Source organism: Simochromis diagramma, unplaced genomic scaffold (genome assembly GCF_900408965.1).
Source record: "Simochromis diagramma unplaced genomic scaffold, fSimDia1.1 OVJJ01000603.1, whole genome shotgun sequence".
Classification (NCBI taxonomy): domain Eukaryota; kingdom Metazoa; phylum Chordata; class Actinopteri; order Cichliformes; family Cichlidae; genus Simochromis; species Simochromis diagramma.
This window is the reverse complement of record NW_024387414.1, coordinates 11,955,295-11,974,039: the sequence shown is the minus strand read 5'-3', so window position 1 is coordinate 11,974,039 and position 18,745 is coordinate 11,955,295. Positions and strand designations below refer to the sequence as shown.

The following is an 18,745-nucleotide window of genomic DNA, read 5'->3' as shown; positions in this document are numbered from 1 at the left end:
AAATACGATTAAAGTGGAGGCTTTCAGCTTTAATTAAAAGGGTTTTACAAAATTTCTGCATTAACCATTTTGGAATTACAGACATTTGGCGGAAAAACAAAATAAATAATCCCAGAAGAAATAATAATCTGCTAAATTCTTTAAAATAATGAATGCACACTGACCAGCTCCGGCAGCACAAAAAGGTCTGATTACAGAATTATTTCCATGGTTAAGTAAAACAGTTTCACAGCATCTAACCAATTCTTGAACACTTGGTAAGCACATAATTGTCTTCAAAAACCGTAATGAATGGAAATAAAGAGGGTTTACAATAAAGTGCAAACCACTGGTTACACTCAGAGACAAGATTTTGTATATCTCTAAATAAAAAAAGAAAAATCTTTGGACAGATGAAACCAAATGGAGGAACGAAACAAACTCTTATGTCAGTAACATCTGTTCCCTGAAGGGGTTGAAGAAGATATAACACATATAGGATGAGATATAACACTTCCTGGTTGAAGACACTTCTGTTCACGCCATTAATGCAAATGATATGTGACATATGTGAGGCCCTGCCTGCATATAATACACCCTTATCATCACAGTCATCCCTCAGTTTGATAGCCGCTCTTCACCGAGCCCAGCTGCACAATGGGGCAACTGGCGGTGTATCTAATTCCTCTCCTTCAGGGAACAGAAGTTGAGGACAGAACAGTTTGTACCCTTTCAGGCAATTCACTCTGTACACACATAGTATCAAATATATATACACCTCACAAAGCAGCCGCTGAACCAGAGTCAGACCACCATCATCCGACTGCAGGGTAGACCCAGCCGAGAGGACACAATGAACCACTGACGGGACTGCCAGGTCCAAATGATAGAACCAAACAAAAGTGTGCAGTGATGATCAAGTAACTGCAGCACAAACATCATTCACAGGAACACCTGTAAAAAGACCCCATGAGGATGCCATTCCTCTGGTGCAATGTGCTTTCACACTTTAAGGAAAAAAGAGAGTCCCTTTGTACCATATGCCAGGGAGATGGACTCCATAATCCGGTAGGAGAACCTCTGTTTAGACGGAGATCTACCTCTGGATGGATTAATTAAGCAGACCAACAATTCATCACACTGAGTATCGTCAATATAGGTATGAAACACTGCACCAGACATAGAGAATACAGCCTACTCTGATGGAAAAGTGGGGTGACAAAAGCTCAGATTCATAGAGCTATAAGTTGTAGGAATAACCTCAGGTAAAAATGCAGTATTTGGCCATAATATGATGGGCAAATGGTGCTCGCCTCATGCTCGTCCACATCCAACAAATCTCATGATCCAAAGCATACCACATTATCTGTCAAACACGCTAGAGGCGATGTTATGACATGGACATGCATGGGTACTAGTATGTAAGTATGCTAGTGTTTATAGTGTACAGAGCTATACTCTCTGCTCAGATTCAGCCAAACGCTGCAAAAGTGACTCTGTTTCAGTGCAAATGGATAATGTTCCAAATACATATTGCAAAAACCTAAATGTTACTCAAGGCAAATAAATCCTGATATCCTGATATATGGGTTAGTTTGACATGGTCATTTTTAAACCTCTGAAAATGGGCGGTGCATATATTTCACATGTGCTTGTGCTATGTCACATTTCACAGGCATCCCATACCCATGATGCTATAGCAGAGGCAGCTCAGCTCATGAAGGAGGCGGTTGATGACATCATGGTGACACTTAATGAAGCTGCCAGTGAGGTGGGAATGGTGGGAGGAATGGTGGAGTCGATCGCAGATGCCATGGCCAAGGTGAGTGCAGCCGGTTACAGTGTGTCGTCATTTGGATCAGAAGCCACAGAATAACATCTACACCAATTTAAAGATATGTTTAGAGTTTTATTTGGTTAAATTAATTGCACTCTCTGGTTCATAAATAACAGACATTACTGCAGCTCTAAAAAACAAACAAACCTCCACCTTTAAGCTCTTTGTCCGCATCAGCGATTGTCTGCTTTTCACCATCATCTATTTCAGCTCATCACCAACTATGTGGTGATTGACAGCTCTATTCTGTCTTCATTTGTGTTGCAAGACAGCATGGCTGCTAGTCAGATAATACATCATCCAACATTATCTTACAATGAGCAAAACCACCTGCTGTCCACCCTGTTCCCAACATCCAAAACACGCATGGAAAATTAAACGTAGACTAAAAACTAAAAACGCAGCAACTTGATATTTTATTCCACAGTTAGAGTCCATTTTAGTATGAATTTTTAAACCTGCGTAGTGGGAAACATCCTGTTTTGAAAAATTTCCCACCTACAGAAGCCAGAATGCTATAAAGAAACTGAGTGTGTGGTAAATGGATTAAAAGTTAATAGCCATAACAGAAGTTGTCTTATGGAAGCAAATGTTACAGAGCAATCAGCATCTAATTAAAGTTTTATTCTTTTCTTGTGTTCATTTGACCCATGACTTCCCGTTGCTCTGTGTAACATCTTGATTACAACCATAATGTTTCCCAGGCGTCATTTAAAAGTCACTGATTAACATATTAATACAAATCACGAGCAACTGAAGCAAAGGAACATTGACTGTGAACGCAGCCATTCTTACTCGGAGTCAGATAATTTGACCTATCTTTCCAATTAACAGTGAAACTATTGGCTTGAAAACCAAGAAAAAGCCTTTTATCTCGAGTGCAGGCAGCAGCTAGCATCAGCTAATTATATTTCTCCTTACCGTAGTGAGTGAGGAGCATTGCAAAGGTGAAGAAGCGTCTCAGGAGTGTGGCTTCACCAGAGGGAACGGCATCTTTGCATCAACTTTGTGTGGCATGTCATGAATAATTTATGAAAATGGTTCATTTTTAGTACATGTTGAGCATGCAGGTGCGTGTTTTGTCTGTGTGTCAGTCAGTGTAGTTGATTAAATGGGGATAATCCTCCCAAATAATCCCATTGGCGTAATGGTCACCCTCCATTGTGGTTTTTAGCAGCGGCGATTTAAACAGCTTTTCTGATTAACTTTGAGTCACCTAGTCGAGGCTGCAGATTTTAACGTATTATTTCTATCAGCAGGAGGTGCAAACATCATGCACTTGCAGTATTATGCTATCTTGCAGTACCAGCATGTTTTTCTGGAATCTCTTTTGTCTTCTCTGATATTACAAGTAGTCTAATTTGGCAGAAATGCTAGAAACGTATAATGTTTGAACTGCAAGCTGATGATCAAATGTTTTTGGGGTTCATGCGGTTTTAAAGCTGTAATTACAGAGTGGATAATTCATAATGAGTGTTTATCATTCATACAGAGGGTTTCCCTGAATAGAAAGCTGCATTAATGTCGGTTTGCTGATGCCTGCACACCTGACAAAATTGGTATAATTGAAGGGTAGATTAGATGTAACGTGCCATTACAAGTTAAAGAGCTGAAAAATTGATTTCCTTCACGTTTGAAGATGTTTGTTCCTTTCGCAAAGGACAAACCGATCGTGCCTAAAATGAAAAAATGCAGTGGCAATTTAACTGTGTGTTGATGTGTGTTTTTCCTTAGCTGGATGAAGGTACACCACCCGAACCTGAGGGCTCATTTGTGGATTACCAGACCAGTATGGTGAAATACTCTAAAGCCATTGCTGTCACTGCTCAGGAAATGGTAAGCTCTCAAAATAACTCTTAAGATTTTTGTTCCTGAAGTACACCTGTGACCTACGAATGGGTTATTGTTGATTATAAACGAAATACTTTGATTTACATGTCAATTCTGAAATCAAGCTTTTTTCTGATAATCCACAGTTTGATGTTGTAGTTTATCAGCCATCTGCGGTTAGTAGAAATTGTCCTGTCGTGTGGTCCTAATTCTCCATCTTTGTGAGATGACTAGTTGGTTAAATCGAAGCGAATCAAGCTCATTTATAAAAGAAAAATTGATTTTGACTTCACAGCATTTCATAGCGTAGTTAGTAAGTGAGACAGACTTAATGATTTTATCTACCAGGGAGAATCCAAAGATCTGATAAAATTATTTATCTACCTGCAGTCCCTCGTTTAGTTTAATGTTCTCCATTTGTCCCATCTCTACTTTCGTCCTCTCATTTGATCACTTTGGTAACCTTGTGATCATAGCCTTGATTTTACTATGAGCTAATGATTTTTGATAGTTTGTTGAAGACAAGTTAATCTGGGTTTTTTAGTGCCGAATTTCTTTTTCCCTCCATTTATCAGATGACCAAATCAGTGACTTGTCCAGATGAGCTGGGAGCCCTGGCATCACAGGTGACTGTGGACTACAGCCAGCTCGCTGTTCAGGGACGACTGGCTGCTCACACAGCTGAACCAGAGGAGGTGAGGAGGACTCTGAAAACAGTTTTTACCTACAAAAGAGCTCTGCTCCTTCAATATGGGAATTTTCTCTTTGTGACCTTTAGGCTGCTGTGGATTTAAAGAGAACCTAATGTGCTCTTCCTTATTTTCTGTTATTCATATATAAATGTATTTACTGTAGGTGAATTTTCATCAAAACTCTAGTTTCAGGCTTCTCTAAACACTCTGTTATGTTTTTTTTTTTCTTGGCTGTGTGCATTGTGAACACAGAAGCTCCATCCACCTGCTCAATTCTTATTTACAAAGGGCAGCCAGTCAGATGAAAGTTGGCTTGAAGGGCAGGGGAATAGAGCAAAAAAAGCTTGTTTCAAACAATACATGAACTGAGGGGCTGAACCACGACCTGTATAATCATGCAAAGCTTCTCTAGTCCAGGAACATAAATGTGGCATTTTTTTCATACATACATACTTTTTTAACTATTATTTTAATAATAATAAAAAAACCCTCCTTTATGTTCTTGCTTTGGTTTGTGTTTGCAGATTGGTTTCCAGATTAAAACCCGAGTGCAGGACCTTGGTCACGGCTGCATCTTTCTGGTCCAAAAGGCCGGAGCTCTGCAGATCACCCCGTCTGACAGTTTTACTAAGCGGGAGCTCATTGATTGTGCCCGTGCAGTCACAGAGAAGGTATTGTTCTGTCAATAAAATGGGACCGCCTTATTTAATTAAAAACACACTGTGCTTTTTTTAAATTTTGTTCCGGTTTTGTTACAATAGTTCTGCCCACTACTGAAGCAAAACAGGTTATCTTAGTTCCCCCATCCATTAACCCAAACCCATCGGGCTAATTGTTGTCGATTGTTTGTTTGCTTCATCTTTAGGCTGCAGATATTTCTGCTTGGCCGAGTATGTTCCGCTCTGAACTCTCTGTGTTGTTCTTTCATTGAATGTTAGAGTAAAATTGTTTTTAGCGATGTAGTTCACATGAAGTGATTCGGCTCTGGTGGGTTTTATCTGTGTGTGGTTTAATTATAGGATTCCAAAGCATGTATAATGTATATATGTATTATACACATCATACTTTTCTTATCAAGTTTTCTCTTGTCTGAGCTTTTCACAGCTGTTATTTCTAATAATTCAAGCGTGCCAGTGTTTTTAATACCACTTACACATAAGAAGGAAATACTTCAAAAACATCACACATACTTATTTCAGTGACTTAGCACATTGCAACGTACTGACATTTTTTCCCCCTCTTGCTCTTCTCTGTTTTGACCAGTAAAAATATACTTTACTCAAACTGAGCCAAAAGTAACACTACTTTGCTGCAAACTGCCAAACTTGTTTGTCCTTATTAATGTGCATCATAAAATTTACCAACCTATCCTAGATGGGCGAAAAAAGCCTTCATCTGAGCATCCTCACCTGTGTGGTTAATGGTCTGCTCACGTCCCCAGGTGTCTTTGGTGCTTTCAGCCCTCCAGGCAGGCAATAAGGGCACTCAGGCTTGCATTACAGCAGCCACTGCTGTGTCTGGGATCATTGCTGATCTGGATACCACAATAATGTTTGCGTCCGCCGGCACACTCAACGCAGAGAACGAAGAGTCCTTTGCCGACCACAGGTTAGTGCTTGAAACGCACCCAGTGGTGCAAGACATTTCTACAAGACCCAACAGGAGTCTAAAATCCACCCTGTTGTTATCTTTCATCCCAGACTGACAGAGTGACATATTAGCTGCTGAACGGGGAGGAAATCTCTGCTGATAGAAACAATAAATTATCCTAAGGCTTTGAAAAATGCACAGAGTGACATTTCTCTTATTGTCCTGCTCTCACACTTGGCCGCTCTAAGGCAGCACTTCCGCCGTTAAATACTAGTGCGTGAAGAAAAATACAGCAAAACGGGTAGAGAATAGACGTGTTCCATTACTTAATTATCATTGTAGTTCCTTACAGATGGTTGTTTGTGACGTTTCACTGTATCTCACTGAAGAATCTTTGAAGTGTAGATAAGCAGTCTCGGGACACGATGAAAGAAAACAGAATCACTTAATCTCCGAGCATAGCTCACACAGCTACCTCAGAATAATAGAAGAAACTCTGCAGCTGCTATAATCTCTTTTGTCAATTTTAGGAAAAGAATAACTGACATGACTTGTTATATAACCTTAGCAATCCTCCTAATGTTTGCACAAGCTTTCATGAAGAAATGCCTTTAATATTAAAAGAGATGTGCAGCAATATGTGTGTCCTTTTCACAGCAGTTCTCACACAGTTGATTTTTTTTATGTCTTTTTCCACCTTGTTTAATCTTTCCTTTTCTGTTTCAGGGAAAACATTTTGAAGACGGCTAAAGCTCTGGTTGAGGACACAAAGATGCTGGTGTCTGGTGCAGCTTCCGGTCAGGAGAAGTTGGCACAGGCTGCTCAGTCTTCTGCCAAGACCATTACCCAGCTCACAGATGTGGTCAAATTGGGTGCTGCCAGCATTGGCTCTGATGACCCTGAGACACAGGTTGACCATTATTGTGTTTGTAATCCTCTCATTTCTGTTTGTCCTTTGTCCAGTGCGCCTGTTTAATAGGACGAATTATGGAATTATGAACTGCAACTGGCAATAACCTTTCAGTGTTTCTGCTTTCCTGGACTGCACAGTCATTAGTCAGTGTCTTTCTGTCCTTTCTCTAGGTGGTGCTGATAAATGCTGTCAAAGATGTGGCCAAGGCATTGGGTGAGCTCATTAGTGCCACCAAGTGTGCCGCTGGCAAGGCAGCCGATGATCCATCTATGTACCAACTAAAGAGCGCTGCGAAGGTGAGGAGATCAGTCTGCAAGTGCTGAAACTGTCATCTAATTTAACATCCTCCAGTGGGCTCGAATATAGAAATCTGGATATTGGAATTTTCTTTATTTTACTCAACAAAAACAATCAAATCTATTTGATTTTTGTTGGTTTCTCTTATGTTCATATTTTCTGATTATACTAATGGAAAACTGGAACTGACATCAGTTTAAATTGATGACAATAATTCCACCGTCCTACATCCTGTATGCGCAGACATCCTCCCCTTACTCAGGCCGAGTCATTAATCAGTAAAATCACCCACAATAGTTAAACTGGAGACTTGGTAATGGAAATTGTCAAGCTGTTCGGGATAGCAGGAAGCGTCTAATACTTCTAACCAAGATGATTATGCTTAGTGCTTTGCTCCGGCACACATGCGCTGTAAATTTTCAGAGTCACGGCTCATAACTCACCGATGACACTGTCGACTGCTCATTATCACCTCAACCTGTAAAGCCTGGGAAAAAAAATGTCAGTTCTCAGTCAGCAACACCACAGAGTGTCATGAAGTCTCTCTGAAGATCACAACATGCCTCACATACAATTTTAGGACCGGAGGTGGGGTGGTGTGGGGGGGGGGGGGGTTTAACTCTGACAAATCAGTCTTTCCTTTATGGGGCTTGTGTGCCCCCTATCTTTCAGTATGGTGCATTACAGCTGATTTTAACTGGATGTGTTCTGTTTTTATGTCCTCTCATTGTTCCAACATAAGTGTGAAATTACGGAGCTATAGAAATGTCATCTGAATTAAATTAGTTCATACTATAAATGAAAACATGATGAGCCAAGGAAATATATATATTTAAAAAAGTGTGTCACCCATATATGATGATCGTCAGGGCTGTGTCCACCAGTGTAGTGAAATATCTTGATTGGGGATGTGTTTATGTGCTCAGTTACTTATAAAATAAACAGTCCTAGACGTTTTTTTTTTTGTTTTTTTTTTTAATAAATTACAACTACATATACATTTATTACAAAAACACAACCAAATACTGAACCTCCTCGTTGGTAATATTATCATAGTAATAAGACTGTTGTCTTAAATATTCCATAATGTCAGTCATTTGCGGTTTGTTCTGTTGTCCTTCCTCTATTTCTAATTCAGAGCTTGGATGTGGCTGAACACAGTGTTCTCTGTTTTCTCCAGGTGATGGTGACAAATGTGACATCCCTGCTGAAGACGGTCAAAGCTGTGGAAGACGAAGCTACTCGCGGTACCAGAGCGCTTGAGGCTACAATCGAGTGCATTAAACAGGAAATGTCGGTAAGGACGAGTCGAGAGGCTAAGCTTGTGAACGTTAGTTAGCAGTATGGTGGCATCACACATTTCAGAAAGGGGACTGATCAGTTTGCAAGTGTGATGAGTAATATTTTTGTAATTATTGAAAATGTCGCGTGAGTGACAAAGTAAACATCTTTAGTTTTTTTTTTTTTTTTCCACAGTTAGGAGTTATTGATTTTAATATTCCCTGAATTAAGTTTGTGATCTGAAATGTCCACAGGTGTTTCAATCCAGGGATGCTCCCAACAAGACAACCACACCTGAGGAGTTCATTCGCATGACTAAAGGAATCACCATGGCAACTGCTAAAGCGGTGGCTGCAGGGAACTCTGGCCGACAGGAGGACATCATCCATACTGCCAACGTCAGCCGCAAAGCCATGTCAGACATGCTCACTACCTGCAAGGTGCTCTATTGCCACAAACAAGTCATGCATGTCTAAATTTGATTTATTGTGGTACTTCCAAAATGTTGCGCAAAAAAAAAGAAGAAAATGTGTCCATCTACCCATTATTTCCCACTTATCTGAATTTGGTTGTGGTAGCAAAGGCTAAGCAGGGTATTCCATCTTTAAGGCTGAGCCCAGCATCATCAGCATCAATCATTTTTGCCACTACAAATGCAAACCAAAAACTGAAATTAGAATTCTGACCCACAAATGTCATCCCCACACAAATTTATAAGTGTGTGTTTGTGTCTTTCAGCAAGCAGCCTACCATCCCGAGGTCAGTGAGGAGGTGAAGAACAGAGCACTGATGTTTGGAGCAGAGTGTACAACTGCTTACATTGACCTACTGGAACATGTACTGCTGGTAGGTTGAATACTGCACCAGCAAGTCTGTAAAAATAAAAGACTTGTACAAACGCTAATCTCATTATTTGATACTTTAAGCATCTTTAATATAAGCATCCACCATTGCAACACTATTTATGTATCTATATATAAAAAATAATAAGGAAAAGTTTCTTTTAAGTTTACACTGTTGCACCCATGTGTTTGTAGGTCCTGCAGAAGCCTACTGCAGAGCAGAAGCAGCATCTGGCAGCTTGTTCCAAGCGAGTAGCGGGAGCAGTAACAGAGCTCATCCAGACTGCTGAGGCCATGAAAGGTAATGCACACAGTCACACATCACCACATGTTACACAAAGAGTCCTTTTGAGATGTCATGCAATAAACCCAAATACATATGAGTAAAGCTTTTATTTACTTTCTAATAAAGATCCCAACAAATATTATATTGCTATTAATAGTAGAATGTATTTTTAAAAAGCTCATGTAACAGAAAAAAATATTTATTTACTCAAACATTTGGTAATATTCCTGTCCTCCTTCTCTTGCTACAGATGGCGGTAAGTTAGGGCCGTTTTCTGTACTGTGCCAGTTGTGAGCTCTTAAATAATATCTCTCCTCAGCGCTAACATCGATTTTATTTAATCTCATCAAATCCAGCTGCTCTCAGGCTTCTCAGTTACATCCATCTGCTCTATCCATCATGCTTTCTTTTATGTTCCATTACTCTGTCTCCATCGCAGTGAATGATGGTTTGTTGTCAGCTATGCATGGGATGTGAAGATACATGGCACACTTTCCTGTGTGTGGTCACGGTGTACTTGTTTTCTTTGGATCACAGCGTGAAGCATGTTCGGTCAAAACACTGCTTTGTGAAGCATTAATAAAATCCTGTTTGCAAATTCAAATCTTATTCATGAATATGGGTGTGCTTGCCTGCCTCAGGTTCAGAGTGGGTGGATCCCGAGGATCCAACAGTGATCGCAGAGACGGAGCTGCTCGGAGCAGCGGCGTCCATCGAAGCAGCAGCTAAGAAGCTCGAGCAACTCAAACCCAGAGCCAAGCCAAAGGTGGGTGACTGTATGGTGAATAAATGAGGAGAGAGGTGAAGGAGATAATCGTGTCAACATAATGTTAAAGAGAAAGACAACCTGTCAAAAGGCCTTTTTCCATTTTTTTTTTTTTTTACAGTTTAAAGCTTTCTAAGATATTGTTTCTGTCAGCAGTCTCTGGAAATAAAGAAGAAATATTCATCATGAAGCTCATAAAAGTCTTTCATCATGATAGATGATGTGCGGATAGAAATACTCTGTTACAAGAAAATGTCCTGACTTGAAAATTTAAAGTATGAATGGAAAATCATTCCTAAACAATCCATTTACTAATGGCTATAGGTGATGTTTATATGGAATTTTAAAGATGATGTGATGAGCAGCTAAAATACTTTAAAATCATTAAATATTATTTTGAAGATAAAGAGAGAGTTGTTTCCAAGACGCAAAAAGGGGAATAAACTGCAAAAACATTACAAAAAACCTGTAACCAAACCCCTCAGGATCCCCTGCTGCCCACATTAGTTAAATCTTTACAGTTTTAGTGAATGTTAAGTCTAAAAAAAAAAATGATAATCTAACTTTTCTATAATATAGATTATAGATTAGTGAGCTGGAGTACTAAAGTGCTAATTTTATCAGGTAACCAAATGAAAGTTGTTTTATTAAAAAGTACCAACATAACAATGTAACTGTTAAAAGTAAAAATATACACACATTCCCTAAAAATGATAACCTCTAGAGTGTTATTATGGCCCGAGCACTAGTGTGTGAAGGACCTATTGTAATCGCTTTGTTTATCATAGCATTATTATTGACTGTGTGTGTGATTTTACTGTTACAGCTTGCTTAAATGCTTTTTATATGGTAACAATTTAATGGTGACCAATAAAAGGTCAGGTCCTCTGCAAAGAGTCGCAGGAGGCATCTGAAATGTTATTGGATGTGGTTGATAATCTCACTGTAAAACACCTGATATTATGATGTTGCCCAGCAAGCACCTAACAACAAGCCAACCAGTGCTGTAATGTGGACACGTGTTAGTTTATTTAATGTAAAAACTAGTGATTTAGAGTAGAGTGCACTTTGATCGGAGCGCTAAATATTTCACCTTTTCAGATTACAGCTCATCCTTGTAACTGCCAAGTGATTTGTTGACTTTTAGATAAAACTTCTTATTTTGATCTTTGGACTGCAGAGTGTTTACAGCTCTGTACATTACATAAATGAGCTTTGTAGGAATACGTTCAAGTATATCCTAAACAGTGCTCTGTGCATGCCTGTAAACATCTTTTTGTGTGGTTTATATCCAAGTTTCAGTGTTATTATTGGAAGTTGTACAAGGAGCAATTTTACGGTAACAAAATAGCACATTTTGGTTTGTTGCATTACTGAAAGGGTGCTCTATCGCTTGTCCTGTCTGTCAAGCTGTTGTATTCAGTACTGTGCAAAAATCTTGAGCCATCCCTTATTTCTTTAAATTTTGCTTCAGAGAAGCAGCCTGGCTTATATTTTTCTTAACTGATCTTGAGCTGTAGTTCTCCAGGTTTTCAAAGTTTTTCTTTGTTCATTTTCTGGCCAGTCTTGAAACCTGACAATTTTCAGAGGACTTTTTTAAACTGAATTAGACTCATTTTTTATGCTTGCATAAGTCAAATGATGAATCTGAATTGTGTCTACACATAACAGACACGAACCAATTTCTAATTGTATCTTGAGGCACTTTATTATTTGCCGCTTGTCATAAACTTGTAGTTTGTTCAATTCAATTTGATTTTATTTACATAGCACTAAATCACAACAGGTGTCGCCTCAAGGTGCGTTATAGAAATCCCAACAATCAAACAACCCAATTTGAGCAACCACTTGGCAACAGTGGAAAGGAAAAAGTCCCTTTTAACAGGAAGAAACCTCTGGCAGAACGAGGCTCAGAGAAGTTTTTCTGCATCACTCTGAGACAGGATGTTTCCAGTTTTAAAGAGATGAGGCCTCCAATTTCCCATTTGTTCCCATTTCTTTAGTTGAATCTACAAAAATGCCAAAGACACATTTTGACAGGTATAAAATAGTATTTTTACAAAAACGTGTTTCCCAAAACACTGGCACTGTTTTAAATTGAGGAAACTGGACAAGAGGAGGACAGAAGAATTGTCCTAAAAATTGTCTACAGCAGATGGAGAGTATCTGAAAGTAATGTTTTAAGTAATGAAGAGCAATCCAGCAAATACCTGACACAAAACCTGAGAGATGCATCTGGACCTTCAGTTGATTGATCTACTGATCACTGAAGCCTCAGCAGAAATGGTCTCAGTGGAAGGGTAGCTGTCAAGAAGCCCTTCTTAAGGAAGGGAAACCAGGACGAACGGCTGAGGTATGCCAAACTATGTATGTACAGAGGTCAGGAGAGAAATTCACAACAGTAAGCCACCTTGTCAAAACTCATGGAATTATGAATGCAGAATTGTGATCCATCATGCAATACCAGGAATAAAGCATGACAATGATTCCCGAAACGATGCCAATGCAGTGAAACCATATTTGGACAGAAACCACACAATGGGAAACTGCGTCATGGACTGGCCTCCCCAGAGCCCGGACCTCAACATTTTTGGAACAGTGTTGTCTCATCTGGACAGAAAACAAAAGGCAGCCAACATCCAAAGAAGAGACTGAAGAACTTTTCTTGAAGAGAATTTAAAGAAATTACAGAAAAGCTTACCTAAGAGAGTTCAGGCTGTGCTGAAGAATAAAGGCGGTCATAACCTCATTAGAATTGTCCAAACTAAATTACATAATTCAATAACCCGTTTCCACCCATTTTCTATTTTCGTGCAAGTTATGAAGAAATGAGGGATGGCTCAAGAGTCTTACACAGTACTGTGCGCATATGTGTATATATATATATATATATATATATATATATATATATATGTATATATATAATTGCATATTCATGTTCATGGAAGTATTAATGTGATCTCTGTAGCTGACACTTGTTGTATTGACAAACTCACTAAAATTCATGATACTGTACATAATATTGTCTTCATTCAGATCGATTCAAACACCATCATGTTTACTGTGCCCTCCCTCCTGTTCATCCCACTCCTCCACCACCCACCCTGCCACCGATCCAGCCACCTGTGTTAGTTCATTGTAGTTCTAGCTTAAGCCTGTCCCAGTCTGTGTCTTCTAGCTCCCAGTTAACCCCCCGCCCTCCCTATTCCTTCCCTGCCTGCCCCCACCACCGGAGGCCTTCTCTGCAGGGCTCTGTCTGATATGTTTGATATATTAGGTTGTTATTCAGTCCCAACTATATATCAAACATATTCCTACAGTGTCCCGCTCTGTCTACAGACATGTGGTGTGAATGTGTTTGTGTGAAAAGTGTGTGTGTGCGTATGTGTTTAAAAGAAAAGGAAAAAAAAAAAAAAAAAGCAGATGAGTATAATAGGATGCTTTCTATAGAGTCTTGCTTGATGTTGTTGTATGTAGCTCCTTATCAGCTCTTGCAGTTTGAGAAGAAGCTCTGTATCTGGATGAATCATCATTTTGTTTCTCTTACCAAGTGTCCCAGCCTTGGTCACTGATGATCAATCAAGTCCTGTCTAAAAATGTGCATACAAAATGTTATTCAACAGAGTAATAAATAAGTTCATCTGTTTCCAGTGATAAGTACTTCAGTCTGAGTAGAGGATTAATCAACTTTGATATTTCTTTAAATTTCACCCTGGCGAAAGACTTAATCATTTGAATGGTTCTCTTCTCCCTCAGCAAGCAGACGAGACCCTGAACTTTGAGGAGCAGATCCTAGAGGCAGCTAAATCCATTGCTGCAGCCACCAGTGCTTTGGTTAAATCAGCCTCAGCTGCCCAGAGAGAGCTGGTGGCTCAGGGGAAAGTGGGCTCTGTCCCTGCAAATGCTGTGGATGATGGACAGTGGTCCCAGGGGCTGATCTCTGCTGTAAGTGCTGGAGTGAAAAGTGTTGTTTTACACAGGTTACAATCACATCTGCCAGAAATTAACTTTAAATAAATTAACTTATTTTTTCATGAACAGGCACGTATGGTAGCAGCAGCAACTAGCAACCTGTGTGAGGCAGCTAATGCCTCGGTGCAGGGTCACGCCAGTGAGGAGAAACTCATCTCCTCAGCCAAACAGGTGGCAGCCTCTACTGCTCAGCTGCTGGTGGCCTGTAAGGTGAAGGCTGACCAAGACTCTGAGGCCATGAGGAGACTGCAGGTAAACACAGCAGGTTAATTTAAAAGCGTTGATATGAAGAGGATTAGCGATCATCTTCAATAGCTTTTTACTTTACAGGTGTGCATTTAATTAGAAAATGTTTATGCTCGTCTTTGCACCAGTTAAAAGGAACGGATTGCTTTTAGTCAAACACTGTAGTTTTCTCATCTTGAGCTGCTAGTACTTGTATATTTTTGTTTTTATGTTGTTGTTCTGTTCTGTAAATGATGTATTTGCCCTTTAGATCGCTGGAAATGCAGTGAAGAAAGCATCCGACAATTTGGTGCGGGCAGCTCAGAAGGCAGCATTTGAAAAATCCGATGAAGACAACGTGGTGGTGAAGACGAAGTTTGTGGGCGGAATTGCGCAGGTAATGCTTTTAAGCAGCATTTAATTTTGAAACCAGTTTCTGTTGCATTAAAAAAATAAATCTGTTCATTCTGGTGTGTTTAGCAGTTTTATTGTTAGTGAAATTTGTCCTTCATATCCACTGGCTCACACATCTCTAGTCACCAGCTTTACAAATAATTTCAGTTTCTCATTCTTCAGCACTGCTGGGCAATTATTGATTGGATGCTGCTGAAAAATGCTGACAAGCTATTGAAATGCCCTCTACTTGTTAATTATTTCACGTCTCCTGATGGTTGTCAGTGTTCTCAGAAAAGATTTTTATCTTCTTCAGTCAATACATGGAATTCAAATCCCCTGTTTTTGTACACAAGTGCATTCACACACATCTTAAGTTAGACCATACAACCAATAAACACACAGAAACATAAGGCATAAAGACACTGAGGTAGTAAATGTTCTAAAAATTGCGATTACATTGCGACAATTACATATTTTGAAGGTTTTGGGTCGTGTGTGTATTAAAAAAGGTTAAAATGATATATGCTCTGACATAAAAGTTTCCTCACTGTCTGTGTAGATCATTGCCGCCCAGGAAGAGATGCTGAGAAAGGAGAGAGAGCTGGAAGAAGCCAGAAAGAAACTGGCCCAAATAAGGCAGCAGCAGTACAAGTTCCTGCCCAGCGAACTGCGAGAGGACAGCAACTAGTTATTCAGCCTCACCTTTGCTGCTACGTACGCTTGCACCAGTGTGAAGAGCACATCTGTTTTTGTGTGCATATTTGTATCCTGCTAATGGCACACCTGGACTGGTACGCCGTCCTCCAGTGAATCCAGATAAGTTGTGACTGATTAACAAACCCAGGTCTGCATTGAACACCGCTGACAACATGTAAGGTCATCTACTAGCACGTATTAAAAACTACTGCGTGATACTGACTACTTTGTGAAAACAACAAAAAGATTGTGGTGATCGCCTGAAGAACTCCTTCATGTCCTAACGTATAACTACTTCAAACTGATGTGATCTAAACCAGAATGTGACATGCTTAGTTCAAACAGCACATGTGCTCTCACGTTTGTTCTTAAGCGCCATTTTTGTAATGTTTAACAATTTGCAGCTCTTGTGCATAAACTTTAAAATGAAGAACTGATTGTATTGCTGTTCACGTCACATAGCCATTTAACTGCAACGACACCCTGAAAGCAAAAACATTTCTGCTTGGTACTCTGATATTGTATGAATGTTTGCCTGTATACCCCAATCTGGCACCTTAATGTCTGTCTGAATCGTGTAAATCACTGTGGCATGACTTGACTTTAATTCAGTGGCCATAAAACCTAATATGAAGGAAGGCCAGATTTTGCGTATGGATGTTTCTTGGGCCATTTCAACAATGAAAGTGTTTTGGGGTTTGTTTGTTTTTATGGCAATCCTCTCTTCGTGTAGAGAGTTACAGTATATAAGCGTCTTTGTTTCCTTTCTTCTCATTTTTATACTCTTTGTTTGCTCCACGTGCAAAACTTCTTTAATGCAACTTGCAGGAAATTCTACGTTTGTCACAACCCTTGACTTTAGGACCTCATGTGCAGCCTCTAAGACTCAAATAGAATGTTTTACATTATGTTACCATGTAAATGATTTCCTACGCAGGGCATGTTACCATAAAATGGATATTTATTACTCCTGAGTATTTTTTAGCAGAGAGGGGTCTCTTTCAGGGTCGCAAACGGTCTCATTTATTTACTACCACTAGCAGAGTCCCGGGTGGCTTCTTGGCAAGATATCAAATATCTTCAAAGACCTTCAAAAGTCTTTTTTTTTTTTTTTTTTTTTTCTTCTCCAATTATTTGTCATTTCAGGTAATGGGACCTATATACAGTATGAACAGAATATGATCATGATGCAATAAGATGGATGGTGCTTTAGGGGGCAGTGTTAGCTTCCCTTCTGCCACGTAAACTTAAAGTAATAATCCAGAGCTCTGCCTATACTTTTCGTGCAGAATGGAAAAGTTTGCGTAACCCTGCAGGCCGACTCCTACATAATGCATGTTTGGAATAACTGGAAAGATGCCAGGGATCAGTTGAATTAGCCGAATGCCATGCAGAGTGCCACTTCTATGCATGCACTTTTTCCTGATGATTAGTCCCAACAGATTTACTTTGGTCCTTATATGTTAGTATTTTTTTTTTTTTTTTCTTTCATTTTTTTTCCAGCAAAATTCATCACTGCCAGGGACTGATGTTATTTATCTCCACATTTCTAAATTCGGGAAACAACAAAATTCAGAATCTAAAAGATGAATGAATAAATAAATAAATAAATACACGAATAAATCTTTAACATGAATGGCCTGAAAGTGAAGAGCCTGCAACACTAATCCTTCTCCTGTTCTGGGTGCTCCGTGCTCCGTTACTGAATTTGCTACTCGCTGCAATAGAACAACCTTTTGTTTGTAATGTGTTTTGTTCACATGTCTTACTATATGGACTCTGTTTCAATATTACAGTAGATTGTGAGAATAGGTCCTGCTGTGAAAATGCATGGCTTTGTGCTTCGGATGCAGATAGTTTCAGACCTCCACGTGAGACCATCACCTTTAAGTTTGTTTGTTTTAAAGCATTGGAACTGAATTCAGAGACATTTTCTGCCATTGTGTGTGTTTTTTTTTTTTTTTTTTTTTTTTTTTTTTTTTTTTTTTTTTTGTGTGAGCGTGAGAAGCGAGGGGTGGGTTCACTGCTTTATCAGTCAAGTCTGTAGTGTTTTTATTAGTGCCTTAGTCCGTAGCCCATACACTGTTTGGTCTGCTTATGTGACAGTTTCACCTCAGTGGTCAATAGAAGGTAGTGGACACGCTATTTTTTTGGTTCTTTTTCTTTTAAATGTAGGTTCATGTCTGTGGATTGTTAACATTTGATTTCCCACTCGCTAGCGTACTGTTCCTCTAAGTGCTGAAAGCAACTGCACCCCCTTTATTTTCCTCTCTGCCACATGCAAGGCCTTTTAGGGATGATGGAGGAACTGTCTGCCAGTCAAAAAAAAAAAAAAGTGTCGTCCTTTAAAATGTATTATCAGTATGCTGTAGATACTGAATATGTATATTACACGGATGAACACATTCCATGGGCATGTACCACAGTGCTTCTAAATGACGACAGACTGGACACGTGAGCCTGTCGACTGCTTTATTGTGTTATGAAGTCACTGAAATCTTATGGGTGGGCTTTCTTTCCTTGTGCTTTTAAAACTATGAACGAAACATGTGATAAGAACATTTCGATACATCTGTCACCATTAAGATGTTGTGATGCATTTTCAATGCTGTGGACTATTTGAAGTGTTCTGTATGTTTTGTTTTGTTTTTCGCGCCCCTCCCTTGACAGAAATAAAATTAGGAATTCGCTACAATAAAAGTAAATGATAACATACAATATAAAAGATATTTATCTGGCCTCGATAAAAACTATTTTTTGTATTCACTGAAAATAAAGCATTTCAATGTAATAAAAATGTGTGTGGTTGTTTTACTTGTAATGTGCACGCAGTCAGGTCTGCAAGTTTCTGTATAGTTGCAAAACCAAAGAGCCAATATGTAACTGAAATGCAGACTTTATATAGACTATATATATAGATAGAGATGTGTATATATAGATAGATAGATATAATAAAACTCCACAATTCATGGGAGCGTGCAGCTATATCCAGAGTGCATGAGTGATTGTTACACCATGCAGGGCTTCTGACTTTTAAAATTGCATATAATTTCCAATATTCTTGTAAATAAAAAGAACATTTTAATACTTAGAATTAACCTCAACTGCTAAAACCTCACATTCGAAACATCTTTTTCGCTGGT

The 18,745-nt window shown here is 39.2% G+C and overlaps 1 protein-coding gene across 4 annotated transcripts in view; it reads left to right on the top strand.

Moving 5' to 3' along the window:
• Positions 1–18,000, top strand: part of tln2a (talin 2a) — a 99,667-nt gene extending 81,667 nt beyond the window's left edge. For 3 of the 4 annotated variants that reach the window (XM_040010982.1, XM_040010983.1, XM_040010984.1), the window contains exons 43-59: positions 1,655–1,801; positions 3,551–3,652; positions 4,222–4,341; positions 4,863–5,009; positions 5,780–5,946; positions 6,655–6,838; positions 7,012–7,137; positions 8,319–8,435; positions 8,674–8,859; positions 9,158–9,265; positions 9,457–9,562; positions 9,798–9,803; positions 10,189–10,313; positions 14,070–14,258; positions 14,355–14,537; positions 14,782–14,907; positions 15,466–18,000. In XM_040010982.1, coding sequence (XP_039866916.1) covers positions 1,655–1,801; positions 3,551–3,652; positions 4,222–4,341; positions 4,863–5,009; positions 5,780–5,946; positions 6,655–6,838; positions 7,012–7,137; positions 8,319–8,435; positions 8,674–8,859; positions 9,158–9,265; positions 9,457–9,562; positions 9,798–9,803; positions 10,189–10,313; positions 14,070–14,258; positions 14,355–14,537; positions 14,782–14,907; positions 15,466–15,594 — 2,268 coding nt within the window. In that variant the 3' untranslated portion in view covers positions 15,595–18,000. The remainder of the gene's footprint in view (positions 1–1,654; positions 1,802–3,550; positions 3,653–4,221; positions 4,342–4,862; positions 5,010–5,779; positions 5,947–6,654; positions 6,839–7,011; positions 7,138–8,318; positions 8,436–8,673; positions 8,860–9,157; positions 9,266–9,456; positions 9,563–9,797; positions 9,804–10,188; positions 10,314–14,069; positions 14,259–14,354; positions 14,538–14,781; positions 14,908–15,465) is intronic. The other variant, XM_040010985.1, reaches the window with a different exon arrangement.
• The last annotated feature ends 745 nt before the right edge of the window (positions 18,001–18,745 follow it).